We start from the raw sequence: 16,135 nt of genomic DNA, 5'->3' as shown, positions 1-16,135 counted from the left end.
AGAGGCAAATATAGTACTTTTTACTCCACTAAATTGTTTGAAAACATTAGTTACTAGTTATATTTTGATTATCATTACAAAACATGCACCACTTCATCCCTTTGCAATCTTAGGCTATTTGAAAATATCCAATCTACAATTAAGCTTACAACGTGTCACTGTGTCACATCAAAGTTGGTATTGTGACTTCATACATTTTCAGATACTTGAATGTGTCCTTATATTATCATCATTTTACCAAATACAGCTCAAGTGGAGTTAAGAGGTCCCCTGGAACATATTTTCAGATGGAGGTCGGTGGCCAATTACATTGACATGAAATATTGAGCACCTCTGACATAGAAACATGAGGCATTTCAGAAAACTTTCGACGTCAGGCCTAAATGGGTTAAGTGGTCAGAGATGCGTGATCGGGTTTTTCAGGTGGGTTCCTGATCCTAGAAAAGGTGCTCTGACGCAGCTCTCTGCTTCCAGGTGCTCCAGGAGGTCGGAGTGCCGGCGGGCGGAGGAGAAGAATGTGTGGCTGTGGAGCCCCAGGCAGGAGTGTGTGAAGATCGTCTCCTTTCACCCCTCCAACCTGTCCTGCAAGAAGACCCAGCAGGTTAGTTAATTTCATCCCTCCAATAGGGCTGTCACACAAATAATTGAGAAATGACTGACATATTTTACAACAAACATAATACAAACCTTAACACCTTTTGAGCTAAAAACGTGTATACACGTCCAAATAGAAATAAACGGAATCGCTGTAATCCATTTTTTGACAGCTCCCGTTGCTAGGCAAGGCCTATCCTCGGTACCCAGGCTTTATTTTCGTTCGCATTGTCTCAAAAAATGAAAGCCTGGGGGGACAAGATACATTTCCTGGTCTAATGAATGAATGTTATGGTCTGAATCTACGTCGCTGTCCATGTTGGCTTTGATCAGAACGGCAACGTTCTGTCCTAATTTCTGACTTAACCAAGCATCTCGTTTGGAATATAAAGCTTCTAAAGAGAGATTATACCTCCCGGTTTTGGGGGGAATTGGAAGGGCAGGGATTTTCAGAGTAAAATCTGCCCATCTGCTTGGCACTCGAGCGCCTTTATTTTGACAAACTCTGGCAGCATCATAAGTGGTAATAGTGGAAATAGCTGATCTACAACTGCTACATCTTCTATTTCCACAATTCTTTTTTTAAATGTTCAACATGGAAACGATGATAAATAATTGATTAGACGATTATGCAATAATTGTAACAGACCTACCCTCCAGTCCAACCTCTCCTGTAAGAAAACCCAGCAAGTGAGCAGAGGCTTAATTGTTCAGCCTGTAATAAACACATTGGCTGCAAAACGGCCCGTGTCCAAAACAGCCCAGCATATTGTCTACACACAAACCCCACACCTAGACAACACCTATAAGACCACATCTAGACAACATCCCACCTTGACATTCCTTTACGCAACTGTTATATTTCCAGTTCGGTGCTATGGGCGACACTTCACAGTTCACACGCATCAATACCGCACCAATTTTCTTCTCCTTCACACTCACTCACTCACTGACTCACACACTGACACACACACACACACACACACACACACACACACACACACACACACACACACACACACACAGTCGGCGTAATATAAAAACATTTCCATTGTGAATCAGTTACCCTTGACTCTCAGCTAGATTTTCTGCTCTGTTATTGATCCAGAATACTCTGAGCCTCTGTATAATAAGCGACTGGCTGATTGTGCTCTCAGTCAGAAGATGGAGAGGCTTACGCTCTCACAACTTCTCCTTCATTTCTTTTCCTCTCAGACTTCTTTTCTCTTTTTTTAAACTATATTATTTTTTAAATAGTGACTGACTGAGTAGAGCAGTGGTTCTCAACCTGTGTGTATCGGATATCCACCCGGGGTCCCCGGGTGACAGTGCAGCGACATTCCCTTTTGAATTTTTCATCCTACCATCCTACATAGGCTGCCTAGATTGTCTTATTACCTTTGGAGCATACGCCGAAGTATTTGCAGCTTTGATCCACGAAAATCCGGAAAATAGTCCCATGGTTTGTTGTTTAAGAGCCGCCATTACGATGTGAAACCAAAACAGCCTGCACAGCATGTTGTAGTCCAAACAAACCCCGTTCACTTGAATTGAACTCATTTTCCCAGAAGCCCTAGCAGCCCAGAACATGGCTTGATTTCCGGTTTCGTCATCATAACGGTACGGCCTCGTCATCTATGGAACCGAGTCAAACTAAATTGAATGCCTCAACTCCTACATTCCAAGTGCTTATCAGTGTGGGAGGTCCCCAGTTCAAATAACATTATTTTGGGGCGTCACAGCCTGAAAAGGTTGAGAACCACTGGAATAGAAGAACAGGAAAGGCAGCATGGTGAGAGAGGGAACCTAGCCTTGGATCGGTTTTGAACCTCAATACCAGTTGAGCTATCGAGGCACCCCTTCTCCTCTCTGACTTATGTTAATGTTCCCTGCATCATACCTATCTGTCCTTGTCTTTCCAAAGCTACATTTAGCTCAACCCTTACAAGGCGCGCTGTATATCGTGTTCTCAACCTTGCGTCTCCTCTGCTCGACTTGGCGTGGCAGAGTGAGATATTGAAATAATCAGCCATGTACTGAGATAATTGAAATGCCGTCCAAGAAGTGCACACACATCCAAAAATAAATCCCCAGCACAAGCGAGTGTTGCATATAATGGACAATGTAAAGCTGTGGGGAAAATAGCTACACACTTTAATGCTCCCAGAATAACTTTATTTAGAACATTTTGACCTACTATTATAGTCTACTTGCCAGTCCATAGAGCCCCATTGTAAACCCGGACATTTTGAGTACCCTAAAGTTTTATGCAGTATGGGTCCCCAGCATTTAGAAACTGCCAGATGCTAACTTGCATATATGGTGGGCAATTTTCATAATTAGCATAAGCTGGGGCACCATTGAACCTATATAAGGAACATTTTTCAAAATTCCATTATGTGGCATGTGACATGTCAAACTAGGGGGTTTTCATGCTGCTGACTCCATTCCAAGCATTATTTTTGCATGAAATGAGGTCAGCTGTGGCCTATGGCCACATTTAGCCCAAGGAGTGTTTTTTGTGCAAAATGAATGCTTGCAATGGATTCAGAATCATGAAAAACAGCTAGTTTGACACGTTTCTAACATAAAACTCAAAATGTCCAGGTTCACATTCTGGCAAGTGGACTATACAGAGGTCCTCATCAGGTGCAAACAAACAACTCAAATATATATTCTATATAAATATAGAAAACTGATCAATATCAACATGTACGGTTCAGCTATAATTGAAACACCCAGCATCCTTAATGTCTCCCATTACCCTTTCTGTCTTTCAGGTTCAGATCAACATTCCCTCCCTGCCCTCCATTGCACCCACAGACAATCTGCGCTGTGTTTTCAGCTTCTCTAGCAGCAGCGTTGACAGCATTGGCAAAATGACGGAACCGGGCCAGGTCAGCTGCCATCTACCCAAACCAGCCGTGATACCACCTACACCTGAGGACCAGGGTATGACCTTTATCTTATGAGCCTGATTTAACCACCTACACCTGAGGACCAGGGTATGATCTTTATGAGCCTGATTTAACCACCTACACCTGAGGACCAGGGTATGACCTTTATCTTATGAGCCTGATTTAACCACCTACACCTGAGGACCAGGGTATGATCTTTATGAGCCTGATTTAACCACCTACACCTGAGGACCAGGGTATGATATTTATCTTATGCGCCTGATTTAAACACCTACACCTGAGGACCAGGGTATGATATTTATCTTATGCGCCTGATTTAACCACCTACACCTGAGGACCAGGGTATGATATTTATCTTATGCGCCTGATTTAACCACCTACACCTGAGGACCAGGGTATGATCTTTATCTTTATGAGCCTGATTTAACCACCTACACCTGAGGACCAGGGTATGATCTTTATGAGCCTGATTTAACCACCTACACCTGAGGACCAGGGTATGATATTTATCTTATGCGCCTGATTTAACCACCTACACCTGAGGACCAGGGTATGATATTTATCTTATGCGCCTGATTTAACCACCTACACCTGAGGACCAGGGTATGATCTTTATCTTATGCGCCTGATTTAACCACCTACACCTGAGGACCAGGGTATGATATTTATCTTATGCGCCTGATTTAACCACCTACACCTGAGGACCAGGGTATGATATTTATCTTATGCGCCTGATTTAACCACCTACACCTGAGGACCAGGGTATGATATTTATCTTATGCGCCTGATTTAACCACCTACACCTGAGGACCAGGGTATGATATTTATCTTATGCGCCTGATTTAACCACCTACACCTGAGGACCAGGGTATGATCTTCATCTTATGAGCCTGATTTAACCACCTACACCTGAGGACCAGGGTATGATCTTTATCTTATGCGCCTGATTTAACCACCTACACCTGAGGACCAGGGTATGATATTTATCTTATGCGCCTGATTTAACCACCTACACCTGAGGACCAGGGTATGATATTTATCTTATGCGCCTGATTTAACCACCTACACCTGAGGACCAGGGTATGATATTTATCTTATGCGCCTGATTTAACCACCTACACCTGAGGACCAGGGTATGATATTTATCTTATGCGCCTGATTTAACCACCTACACCTGAGGACCAGGGTATGATCTTCATCTTATGAGCCTGATTTAACCACCTACACCTGAGGACCAGGGTATGATCTTTATGAGCCTGATTTAACCACCTACACCTGAGGACCAGGGTATGATCTTTATGAGCCTGATTTAACCACCTACACCAGAATATGACCTTTATGATCCTGATTTAACTATCTACACCTGAGGACCAGAATATGACCTTTATGAGGCTGATTTATGCTTTATGGTGTCACTCACTGAAAATCTACAATGCGTTGTGAGTTTGTAGATTGGTTGGTTCGGTGAGCGACACTGGTCTACGACGGAGTATGAAGTAAATAGTTAAATATATTTATAGAGTCTTCACCTATTTTCATCCTATCTTCATATTAAAAAAAATATATAAATCTATTCAGGAGGAGGGCTGTGGACAGAAACCTGCTTACCAGTGACATCGAATAGAATTGAATAGTCCCCACTCCTTGGGTGTTCTTTTGTTGTTGTTGTTTGTCACTACAGATATATTTGCAGCTTGATTTATAAAACCCTGCACACGCAGAACGAAAAGGAGCGCTTCTCTTACCTTGCAATCTGAATAGCATTGAATGATGATGGGTCCATGGAATGGCACAGTGAATAATGGACAGTACATAAAACGTTGGCGCAGTAATAATGATACATGTGGTTCTAGGTGTGTGTTTATCATGCATTTTACCATCATTTCAGAATGAAGGACTGGAACGATTAGTTTTATTTATTTATCTATTGAATGCACCTGTATCAGATTGGTGCTCTGTATCAAACGAGACAGGTTTAGGGCACGGCTACCATCGCGGTAACAATTGAAGACATTAGATATTGTATTTCCAAAGGATTTGTATATTGTACATTTTATAAATTTGCAAACTTGTGAAGTGGGACATTCTGCTATTCTAAATTTTGAATAACCAACTTGACATGAAACAGACTATCTCTAGGTTATTGTTACTTTTACAAAAGTACAAAATGTACTTTTTCCACCACTGTGATTTCCACATAATAGACACACAGCAGCAAAAAAGAAACCTGTTAGAACTCAAGTAATTGATGTTTTAGATCCCAGGCAGACCTTTAATTGTTCTCTTTGCACTGGAAGATCATTGGCAGCCTACATGAAACTAATTGAAATGTATCATGTCACAGATAGGCAAACTGTGATCTCCCGGCACAGAGATGGTCTCCACACACCATGCATCAGGATGTGTTAATTTCTTATGTTTCACTCCTCATGATAGAATAGCAGCATTCACGGTATTATTATGCATAGGCAGAGTAAACCTTTAAGCGATCCGTTGATGAAATAGTGACATTTTACAGACTTGATATACAGTAGTGTGTAGTTTTGAATTTCTGAGTGATGAAGCTTTAGATCCCAAATGTTTCATTCAGAAATGTTTTTACGCGCACACGCGCATACGCACATGCGCACACACACACACGCACACACACACGCACAAACATACTGTACCTTCAGTTTATAGGGTCCCGGTTTTTGGTTGTGGACCAATTTTTATGAATAAATATAATGTTTTTGCTGTTAGAAAATAGGGCTTTAGAGGGCCCCTTCAACCACTTTCAACCATGTTCACATAATTGGTCCTCACTAATGCTCATTATAATATAGCACCATTTCTTTCAATTCACACGGTGTCTCCGAGGAGGGCTGGGGACAGTTCACAAACCTACCCACAGTATCAATGAAATAATTGGTAGGTTTGGTCATTTCAAAGTCAAATGTTTATTAATGCAGGATAAAGAACAATGGCTTCTAGTTCAGCTTCGTAACTTTCCAGGAAGAGAATGTCTGTAGTTTTTTTTAGCTTGGAATCCCCATCGATGATGTCATTGGTAGGCAGCTGTCTGAACTGTCCACCAATGATATGCAGCGGAGTGAGTAGGTGGAAATTGTGCCATCTTATTATCAGCATTAGTGAGGGCCAATTATTATGAAATAAGGTCGAAAGTGCTTCTTCAAGGCTTTAATTCCTGTATTTCTGTACATTCAGATCTTATTGGGTCTCTGGGTGAAAACGTTTCGGGCGCCCCCTGGTCTAGAGTATAATCTTTATTGGGTCTCTGGGTGAAAACGTTTCGGGTGCCCCCTGGTCTAGAGTATAATCTCTGAATCCACTGTTTTTCTGCTGTGCCTTCTAGACTTCGTGGCGGTGCCCATCAAGGTCATGTTCAACGAGAGCGTGGAACTGGCGACGCGGGAGTTCAAGTTCTATAATTGTGCCGCCACAGTGAAGAGAGCTGCCAACACACCGTGAGTCATCTCTCCCCCTCTCTGTGTCTGGTCTCCAGCTGCGCACCCTGTGATGCATATCCGTTGTGTTAGTGCATATTTGCTTAGACATATTCCTACAGTCATTAGTCCGACAAACCCGTGCTGCGGGTTAAAAATCACCCGTGCTGCGGGTTAAAAATCACCTGTGCTGCGGGTTCAAAATCACCCGTACTGTGGGTTCAAAATCACCCGTGGCTTCCTGTGAGGTTCGGGTTAGGGAGAGCCATAGAGTAAAACAGAGTTATGCAAACTCTGTTCACTTCATGGGGCCGTCAATAGTCCTACAACCTATCTCAAACCCTCACCCTAACCCTAACCTCCCACGAGGCAGCACACCTAAACCTAACCCAACCCTTAACGCACCCCTCACCAACCTTAATCCGGTCGTCTTAATGCACCCCTCACCAACCTTAATCCAGTCGTTTTAACGCACCCCTCACCAACCTTAATCCGGTCGTCTTAATGCACCCCTCACCAACCTTAATCCAGTCGTTTTAACACACCCCTCACCAACCTTAATCCGGTCGTCTTAATGCACCCCTCACCAACCTTAATCCAGTCGTTTTAACACACCCCTCACCAACCTTAATCCGGTCGTCTTAATGCACCCTTCACCAACCTTAATCCAGTCGTCTTAATGCACCCCTCACCAACCTTAATCCAGCCGTTTTAACGCACCCATCACCAACCTTAATACACATGCTATGTCTAACCAATGCTATGTCTAACCAAAGTATGCCTCCCGGCTCTTCTACATAGACTTCTATTGAATGGGGACAACCAGAAGTATTGAATGGGGACAACCGTAAGTTTACGGAATGCATTGGAGTCTATGGGCTCGCACGAGTACATGAACCACGTGACCAGGCTGGTTTCTGCCCCCTCAATATCGCAACTCTTCTATTAGATGGCTCTGGGTTAGGTTTGGGGAGGGTGTCTGACGCATGGTGTGTTTGACTGTTGGTATGTCTAACTAAACACATGCACCCGTTTCTGTCGGGAGGAAACCTTGTATGTTCCGACGTGCCAATATTTTATTTTGGACGCAGAGGAATGAAAAACAGCATTTCAGCGTTTCAGGGCACCCTGAAGAAGGCCGTTTGAACATATTTTTATATACAAGGTTTCCACCCGACAGCGGGTACCCTGAAACGCTGGTTTTCATTCTTCTGCCCAAATAAAACATTGGCACATCGGCCACCTTCTTGTCCCGATTGTGCGAGAGTGGCGAACACATGGCTTTGTCTACAGTATGTTGCATCAGTAATCACACGCACATGATTATATGCATCACAGTTTTACCATTTTAAAAGATGATGCTGGAATCCGCCAATATCCAATATGTTTGTACTTTTATTGATCCTTTGGACGAACATATCCTCCACTACATGGGAATTGGACATGGTGTAATGGACACAGCTAGATGTGTCCTCATCAGATAGGAAGATTGTGTTCATGTGTGGTCGATATTATAAATTAATAGCGTGACATAGGTTGAATTTGTATCATGTCTATAACATGCATCCAATCAATCATTTGACATCTTTATTTCTTTATTTTTTAATGTGTTGACAAATGTGCCCAATTCCAATTATTTTGTCAGGAGCCATTGTTCAGTTGGGCACACAAATTGTTTTGCATAAAGAATAAGGCATTCTAATGGCATGGGCAAGCTTTGCTCCCATGTACGTCTGCCTCCGAGCAGACGGGAGTTTTAGCAGACATCCGTCAAACACATATGGATGAATCAGTCTCTTAAATTGGAAAAGTGCAAATTTGTGCATTAACGGGCATAGTAGTGAGTTAGGCTCATACAGGAAGGGGGCATGTCTAATATGAATGAATGGATGAATGAATGAATGAATGAATGTCAACAAAAGCACACAAAAGCCACAGTAAATGCCCCTTCAAGTACTTCCACCGAGCGCCACCATCACATGACAACCTTGATGCAAATGGATGGCATGGCAGACTGGAAGTGTGTGTGTGTGTGTGTGTGTGTGTGTGTGTGTGTGTGTGTGTGTGTGTGTGTGTGTGTGTGTGTGTGTGTGTGTGTGTGTGTGTGTGTGTGTGTGTGTGTGTGTGTGTGTGTGTGTGTGTGTGTGTGTGTGTGTGTGTGTGTGTGTGTGTGTGTGCGTGCGTGCGTGCGTGCGTGCGTGCGTGCGTGCGTGCGTGCGTGCGTGCGTGCGTGCGTGCGTGCGTGCGTGCGTGCGTGCGTGCGTGCGTGCGTGCGTGTGTGTGTGTGTGTGTGTGTGTGTGTGTGTGTGCGCGCGCGCGCTTGTGCGTAATTTGTGATGCTTGACTGATGGCAGGATTGAATGCACCTCTTGCATTTTCCTAACCCTTTTGTTTTATTATCTCCAAGCTGGTGGAAATTGCTTCCGTTTGCCATTCATTAATCAAAAACTGAAATTCGATCTTTCCCTATGTGTTTACTCCCCCCCCCCCCCCCCCCCCCCCCACACACACACTTAGAAGGTGGAAACCTTCTAAGTCCAAAACGGTTCCTTTTTTATTAGTATTTTAAAAACTACTTAAATTAGTGAAAATAGCCGGTCTACAAGCTCACATCGCCTTGTGATGAGAGGCAGTGTGAGCTTGTAGATCGGCGATTCTCACTTCCTTTGTGCGACACTCTGGTAAGATGAAGTATGGGTATTCATTTACCAAAAGAAAAACATAAAAAGTTGAGATATGGAGATACGACGTTTCTGCCCGACAGCAACGATTCCTTCTTTATCCCCATCTCGCAGCTGCTTCCCGTACACACACACACGCACACAAGCACGCACGCACGCATGCACGCACGCATGCACGCGCACGCACGCACGCACACACACACACTGTTATTTTTTTGTTGTCCTCCTCAGCCAGAGGAATGTGTGAGATGATGAACGAGCTTTGTTCATGGGAAGTCGCACAGATCCATTTCACTGTCAGCCGCATGGATTTTAGCGCCGGAAGCTGCCGTGATGAGTTTGCACGTTTGTATTTTATTTGTTTGCACGTTGCATGCAAGCATGCATGTATTTATTTTCTTTTTTTTGCATGGAAGTACATATGCATAAATAATTAAATGGATATGGATGATGTTTTCCCTGCTCTGGTGCGTGCATGTGTGTGTGCACGTGTGTGGTGTGTGCGACTGCGTGCATGTGTTTGTGTGCTCCAGGTGCATGTCCTGTGTGAGCAGCCAGTGGGGCTGCCAGTGGAACACACTGGACCACACCTGCAGTGACATGGACGACACTGTGCCGGGCCCCAACATCATCAAACACCACCAGGTGAGTGACCGCTTCACTTCATTCCCATGACAGTGGATGCCAGCTAGAGCACTGCTGCCAGATTGCACGCGAGAAACAAGCAGGCCAGGTCTACGGAAACAAGCCCTAAAAGAAGAGACTAGGTTGCATGATCACGCATCAAAATGTAAAAGAAAGATGTTTTTTAATAATTTTAAGTAGGTACACAAATCTTGTATGGGAGTCGTCCGGGCTCGTCCCTGGCGCAAATTGCAAATGCAAGCGACTTTACAGAAAAACACGCTCTTATAATAAGCACACTTGGCAACACTGCTGATGAGCCTGGCTGCTATGAAGGTTGACTTGTGATTGACACATCACATTCACACCCATGTCAGTGTGCATCTGTTTCAATCTTAACCACTTGAACCACTTGTCCCTATTTTGAGCATGTCAAGTCATTCCTCGAAACCGGTATGATTTTTTAAGGTGTATTTTATCGATTGAGTCACCAACATGTATTTTTAAAAGCTTTTTTCATGAATTTAAATGTTCCATTTAATATTGTGTAAAGATTACATGGATTTTATCAGAAATTATCTTGCTTTCTTTCAGTATTTTTTCAATCTTTTCATGTCCCCAATGGCCTTCTATGAAAGTGGACATGAGATATGACTATTTAAAATGTTTTTAAAAATCCATAAATTATGCCATTCACATATACATCTATCAGTGCTTTATTCCTGGTCATGTTTAGTTTTTGAATAAATAGATGATTAATCATTAAAATAGCATTATATAGCTATGTCCCCCAATCACACTAAACCCCGTTACACAAGTCATTCTCCCCTCCATAACAATAATTAACTGGCCCTTTAGTGACATCACCAACAGGAAGTGGCATTCTACAAGGCTTCTGAACAACATGCTACAGAAAGAGGCAATTTCACACCTTATTGTACAATGTTTTATAGTAATTTATACTCTCACATCGTAAAGCATAACAGCTCAACTCCGTTACATGGAATAAAGATAGAAAACAATTATTTGTGAAAATTACGTTGGTTATTTCAACAATATATCTGATTTCTTAATCGCATGCATGCCATGTGGTCTCCTCTTAATCCCAAAGGTGGCCATTTTGAGTAAGAAATCACAGGGTTGACACAACCCCGTTACCATTTTCAATCCCGTTATTATTATATTCTATATAAAAATATATAAAAATATTAATTGAATGCCTGAGATGGGTCCTTAATATTGTGGGCTATTCAGAAAAGTAAAACCTTTTGGTCAAAAATAAATAAATAATAATAAGCAAAATCCTACCGGTTTTGTGGAATGACTTGATGTTATATGCAAGCACTCTGAGATCACAACACGCATTGTGAGTTGTGATTGGCTATCATGTGGCTATCACAAGCAACCACACAAACAAGACACACCTTCCTTCCTTTTGAGGTGATTGCTTTGGATTTGGTTTATAGTGATTGTGTGCTTTGTTGATTGTTGTAATCAACAAAGCACACGATCACTATATACCAAATCCAAAGCAATCACCTCAAAAGGAAGGAAAAAAGTACTTTGCAATTTGAGCAACACATCACCACGGGGAGCCTTTTCCCTCAGTGGAACTGGAAACTACTGTTATTTTTGATAGTATTTAGATGCTTAAATGCCATGTGCTGTGCCAACTGTGTGAATCCCTTATGGAATTAGTTAATTGATATCGTGGTATCTGCTGCTGCCATCTTGCATGACAAAAGATCATCCTGTTATATCTAGCCAGATTGCAAGTGGGACGTCAAATAGCGAAAATACACCATCAATATAATATAAGCTGTGACACGCGGTGTTCTTGTAAGCTATTTTCGCCAAATGCTCAGCTGTTTCTGCCAAATTGCTATTATGACATGCCAGAATAGAGACGCTATACGAGTTCATATGGTACATTTAAAAAGGTCAATTATAATAATAATAGCAATAGCAATAATAATATCAGTAAGACGCCCAGAGGGCGAGAAGCGACCTCGCCCTTTCAAAGTCGCTTTACAAGTGTTGTAGGAGGAAAGAAATTACACCTGTGTGGAGTGAGCGGTGCAACTATACATGTATTGTTATAGTTACTGTACTGTGCTCTGTATTGTAGTGTACTGTGCTCTGTACTGTACTTTGATTATTTTTGGAAAGAATATTTGAGAAATTACATGGACCGTGTTACCGCATGGGGGTCCCCAGAACATCCAGACCCCCAGCAACATGCCCAGGGGGCCGGCCCTGTTCTGGCGAGCCTTCCCGTGTCCGAAACGGTCGAGAAATGAGTTACAGTGTTGCAGCTTTCCATGCTCGGACACAGGGACACGTATAAGGACACACATACGGACACACATAGCTGTGTAATGGAGCGGAGGCACCGCTCAAAAACTAAGATAGGCATTCTGAGGGAGGGGTGAAACCTTTTATGTCTGTTTTCCTCTCCACTCAGGGAGGAAATTGTCCTCGGTTTGAGAACCCAGACCCCATGCTCATCCCTGTGGGCTTCAAGAAAGTCATCAGCTTTGAGGGCATCCACCTGGATGTGTACAAGGTATGTCCATCAATGGCATTTGGGTTTATTCAACTCAGTCAATTAGGCTTGACTTATACTGTATGTTCTTGCACTCGGCCATGTTTTAAGCTCACATCATGACGTTGTCTTGAGTTTGTAGTGACAACCATCATACGACCAAAGTAGCCTATAAGTCATGCTTCAGAGTCCAGAGTGTGTCCAGACTAGAAATCGGATATTAATCACATTTCAATTTTCAAACCACCCTGGAATCATGTGGTTCAACTCCGATTTGCAAAAATCTGTTTCCATGTTTGTTTGGGGTTTCTTTTTTTTGCTGTTAACAGCAAAAACAATCTGATTCCAAAGCTAAATGGGATTTGGAAAATACATGTTTGACTAGGCTACCAGTCTAACATATAACCATAAGTCATGGTGGAAGCAATGTCATGAATAGTTGAGGATGGGAGAATGGTTATGAGCTGATGAATTTATTTGGGCACAGGGCACTTCCACACATACAGCAGAGGAGACACAATATCATCCATTGTGGTCCTCTAAAAACACAGAACAGTCACAACATAAAAGACACACAAACATCACATCACAAACTATGACACAAGTAGCAGCAGCAGCATTACAGTTTACTGGCAAACTATTTATGCTAAGCAACTTCCCATATTTAAAATTTCAAACTTAATTCACCATCTAAATCCAGGAGTACAAGGAGGCTCTTATGGTCATATAGTCTGCTGTCTACGATGGGGTGGTGGGGTATTGTTGTTGCTGTGAGCTCTTTTGAGATCTGGATCTTGTGGTTGTTTATGCGTTTATATTTTTGTTTTATGTATGTTTAAAGTTTAATGCGTTTTACTGTAGATGTTCTTACACAAATCACCCAGTTTGGGACGAATAAACATCACCTTGACGAAGCCTGTTCCTCCCCCTCTCTGTCTTGTTCTGCAGGGCCGCACTTTCACCATCGGCACTGAGCTGATGAGGAACACAGAGGAGACGGTCATCGTGGAGCAAGGACATTTCTACAGCTTCAGCGGTTTCAATGTTAGTGTTGCTGATTGCTCTGAATGTGACTTGCATGTAGCAGTAGCTCAGTGACGGTCACCCCCCTCTGAGCCCCAGTTGAAATTTTCCACGCCTTGACCAACGCGAGCCTAGGTCTCAAGACTGCGGCTCGGCCCCCCTCACCACAATCGAATGGCCGTGCCAGTTTGGCAGTGCTCAGCCCATTCCCAAGGTTACCCCCAAACAAACGCTTCCACAGAAAAGGCAGCACTGTGAACAAAGGCTAAACTAGGCCTGTGTGGTATAGTGATACATTTAAAGTTATACAATCTATTGTTCCATGGTTTTGCCTGCTCAAGTCTGATCACGTTTTTTGCTTTTGAGTCTCAAAGTCGTGTCATCGAAGAAGTTAAGACGCAACCTAAGTCAAGTCTCACAGCAGAGGAATTTTGTTAAACCTACAATCTGTGTGGAGTCTTAAATCCCAAGTCTCCACCTCTGAGCTGTCACTGTTCTCTGCTGGCAGTGCTGACCTGCCCTGTGCTTAGTGCATAGCTGGTCTAAATTGTTGCTTCACTCTCAACACAGCTACCTGAATTGTATTGTTCATGAACACTGATCCCAGTAGTCAGTGTGTGTAGCTCAACTCAGCATGGGGAAATAACTTGTGTTGTGTTGTTACCATAGGCATAGAGAGGTATAGACGCCTCCTTTGGCCCTGGGGCGTCTGTATCTCGGGTTCCATCTCACAGGGAAGCAAGCCACAGGAGCTTCTACGTGCGTCACACAGCACTGGTAGCCTCTGATTGGTAGGCCAATCAGAATCAGCCTCTGATTGGTAGGCCAATCAGAGGCAGGTGAGCGTGTGTCTTAGTCATCTGAGTGGCAGCATGCCTTCTGCACTTCCGCTTTGCTATGCTTCCATGTGATCCAGGTCGCTCCAATAAATTGCAGCGGCCAATGAGGTATCTAGCATTCTAGGTATCTGTGGTTGTTGTTAGCTGTGAGCAGTTCACTACCCTTTAAAAGTCCATTGGCATTGCAGCCCGAGCTCAGTTAAAAGGATTCATGTAAGCTGATATCAGATTCACCACTTTACCTCTGACCCTGCGTTGCCCGTCCTTTGATATTCTCTAGCCCCCTCTAATGGCCAGACTCTCCTTATACTGGGAGATCTGGAAGGCTCTGTCTTCAGATTGTGAGTTCAAGAAGCAGAACCTACCCCCCAGCCATACTACTGTGTTCTTTACTTGCATTGATTTCCATTTTTTTCTGCCAAACGGGATATCGTCACTGTCGGGTAGAAACCTTGTATGTCCACGAGTGTTACTTACTTTTCAGGCAAATGTCAAAAGAACCTGTGTGTTGCTGTGGATCCAATGTCGTTACTATGTAGTCACAAGTTCTTGTTAATACTTTTCATTGGTTATGAAATCCACACTTAATCCACAAAATATTAGTAATAGTGAAGATAGCAGATGTGCAAGCCTTTATGAGCTTTCATGAGCTGATGGCTAAAACTGAAGCAAAAACTTGAACTGAAAAACAGAGTTACATGGTTTCTGCCTGACTGCAAAGATATGTATTTTAGTTTTTTGCTTTCCCCGGCAGCCCCCCACACACACGCTGCCATTAATCTTCAGCGCTCTCCGTACTTCATAATTCATTCTGTTCCAATTCCTCAGTTTTCCTACGACAAGTCGCCAAATACCACCATTCTGTTCTACGTGAAGGACCGGGAGACGGGCAAGAAGATAGACAGCACTCTGAGCGGTACGTTGGCAGTAGTGGAAAGTAACTAAGTACTGTACTTAAGTACAATTGTGAGGTATTTTTTTACTTTCTTCAATATTGACAATTTTCTGTACTTTTACTTTAGTTGCTAGTTTGTACTTTTTGGTCATTTGAAAATAGCCAATCTACAAGCTCACAATGTGTCGCAATGTGTCACATGATTGTAGATCAGATATTTTCATACGTTTTTTTTTTTATCACATTGTGATGACAACAGTTTTGCTGTCATGGTAAATGGTAAATGGTGCATTTATATAGCGCCTTTATCCAAGGCGCTTTACATAGATTGTGCATTACATTCACCCATTCACACACACATTCATACACTGATGCCGATGGAAGCCATGCAAGGTACCAACCAGCACATCAGGAGAAATTTGGGGTTCAGAGTCTTGTATTGCCCAAGGACACTTCGACATGTAGACAGGAGGAGCCGGGATTCGAACCGCCGACCCACGGATCATTGGACGACCTGCTCTACCTCCTGAGCCACAGTCGCGATGTGTCAGATATTTTCATATGTTTTTT

General features: G+C 43.0%; 1 protein-coding gene across 1 annotated transcript in view; it reads left to right on the top strand.

Moving 5' to 3' along the window:
- Positions 1 to 16,135, top strand: part of plxnb2b (plexin b2b) — a 235,545-nt gene that overhangs the window by 139,382 nt on the left and 80,028 nt on the right. Inside the window, exons 8-14 of the mRNA XM_083763407.1 lie at positions 475 to 601; positions 3,375 to 3,546; positions 6,868 to 6,979; positions 10,173 to 10,284; positions 12,728 to 12,829; positions 13,757 to 13,852; positions 15,499 to 15,586. Coding sequence (XP_083619533.1) covers positions 475 to 601; positions 3,375 to 3,546; positions 6,868 to 6,979; positions 10,173 to 10,284; positions 12,728 to 12,829; positions 13,757 to 13,852; positions 15,499 to 15,586 — 809 coding nt within the window. The remainder of the gene's footprint in view (positions 1 to 474; positions 602 to 3,374; positions 3,547 to 6,867; positions 6,980 to 10,172; positions 10,285 to 12,727; positions 12,830 to 13,756; positions 13,853 to 15,498; positions 15,587 to 16,135) is intronic.

The sequence above is a fragment of the Protomyctophum parallelum genome (genome assembly GCF_964188405.1).
Source record: "Protomyctophum parallelum genome assembly, chromosome: 4".
NCBI lineage: Eukaryota > Metazoa > Chordata > Actinopteri > Myctophiformes > Myctophidae > Protomyctophum > Protomyctophum parallelum.
The sequence above is the reverse complement of the archived record's forward strand: the minus strand, read 5'-3'. Positions and strand labels throughout refer to the sequence as shown.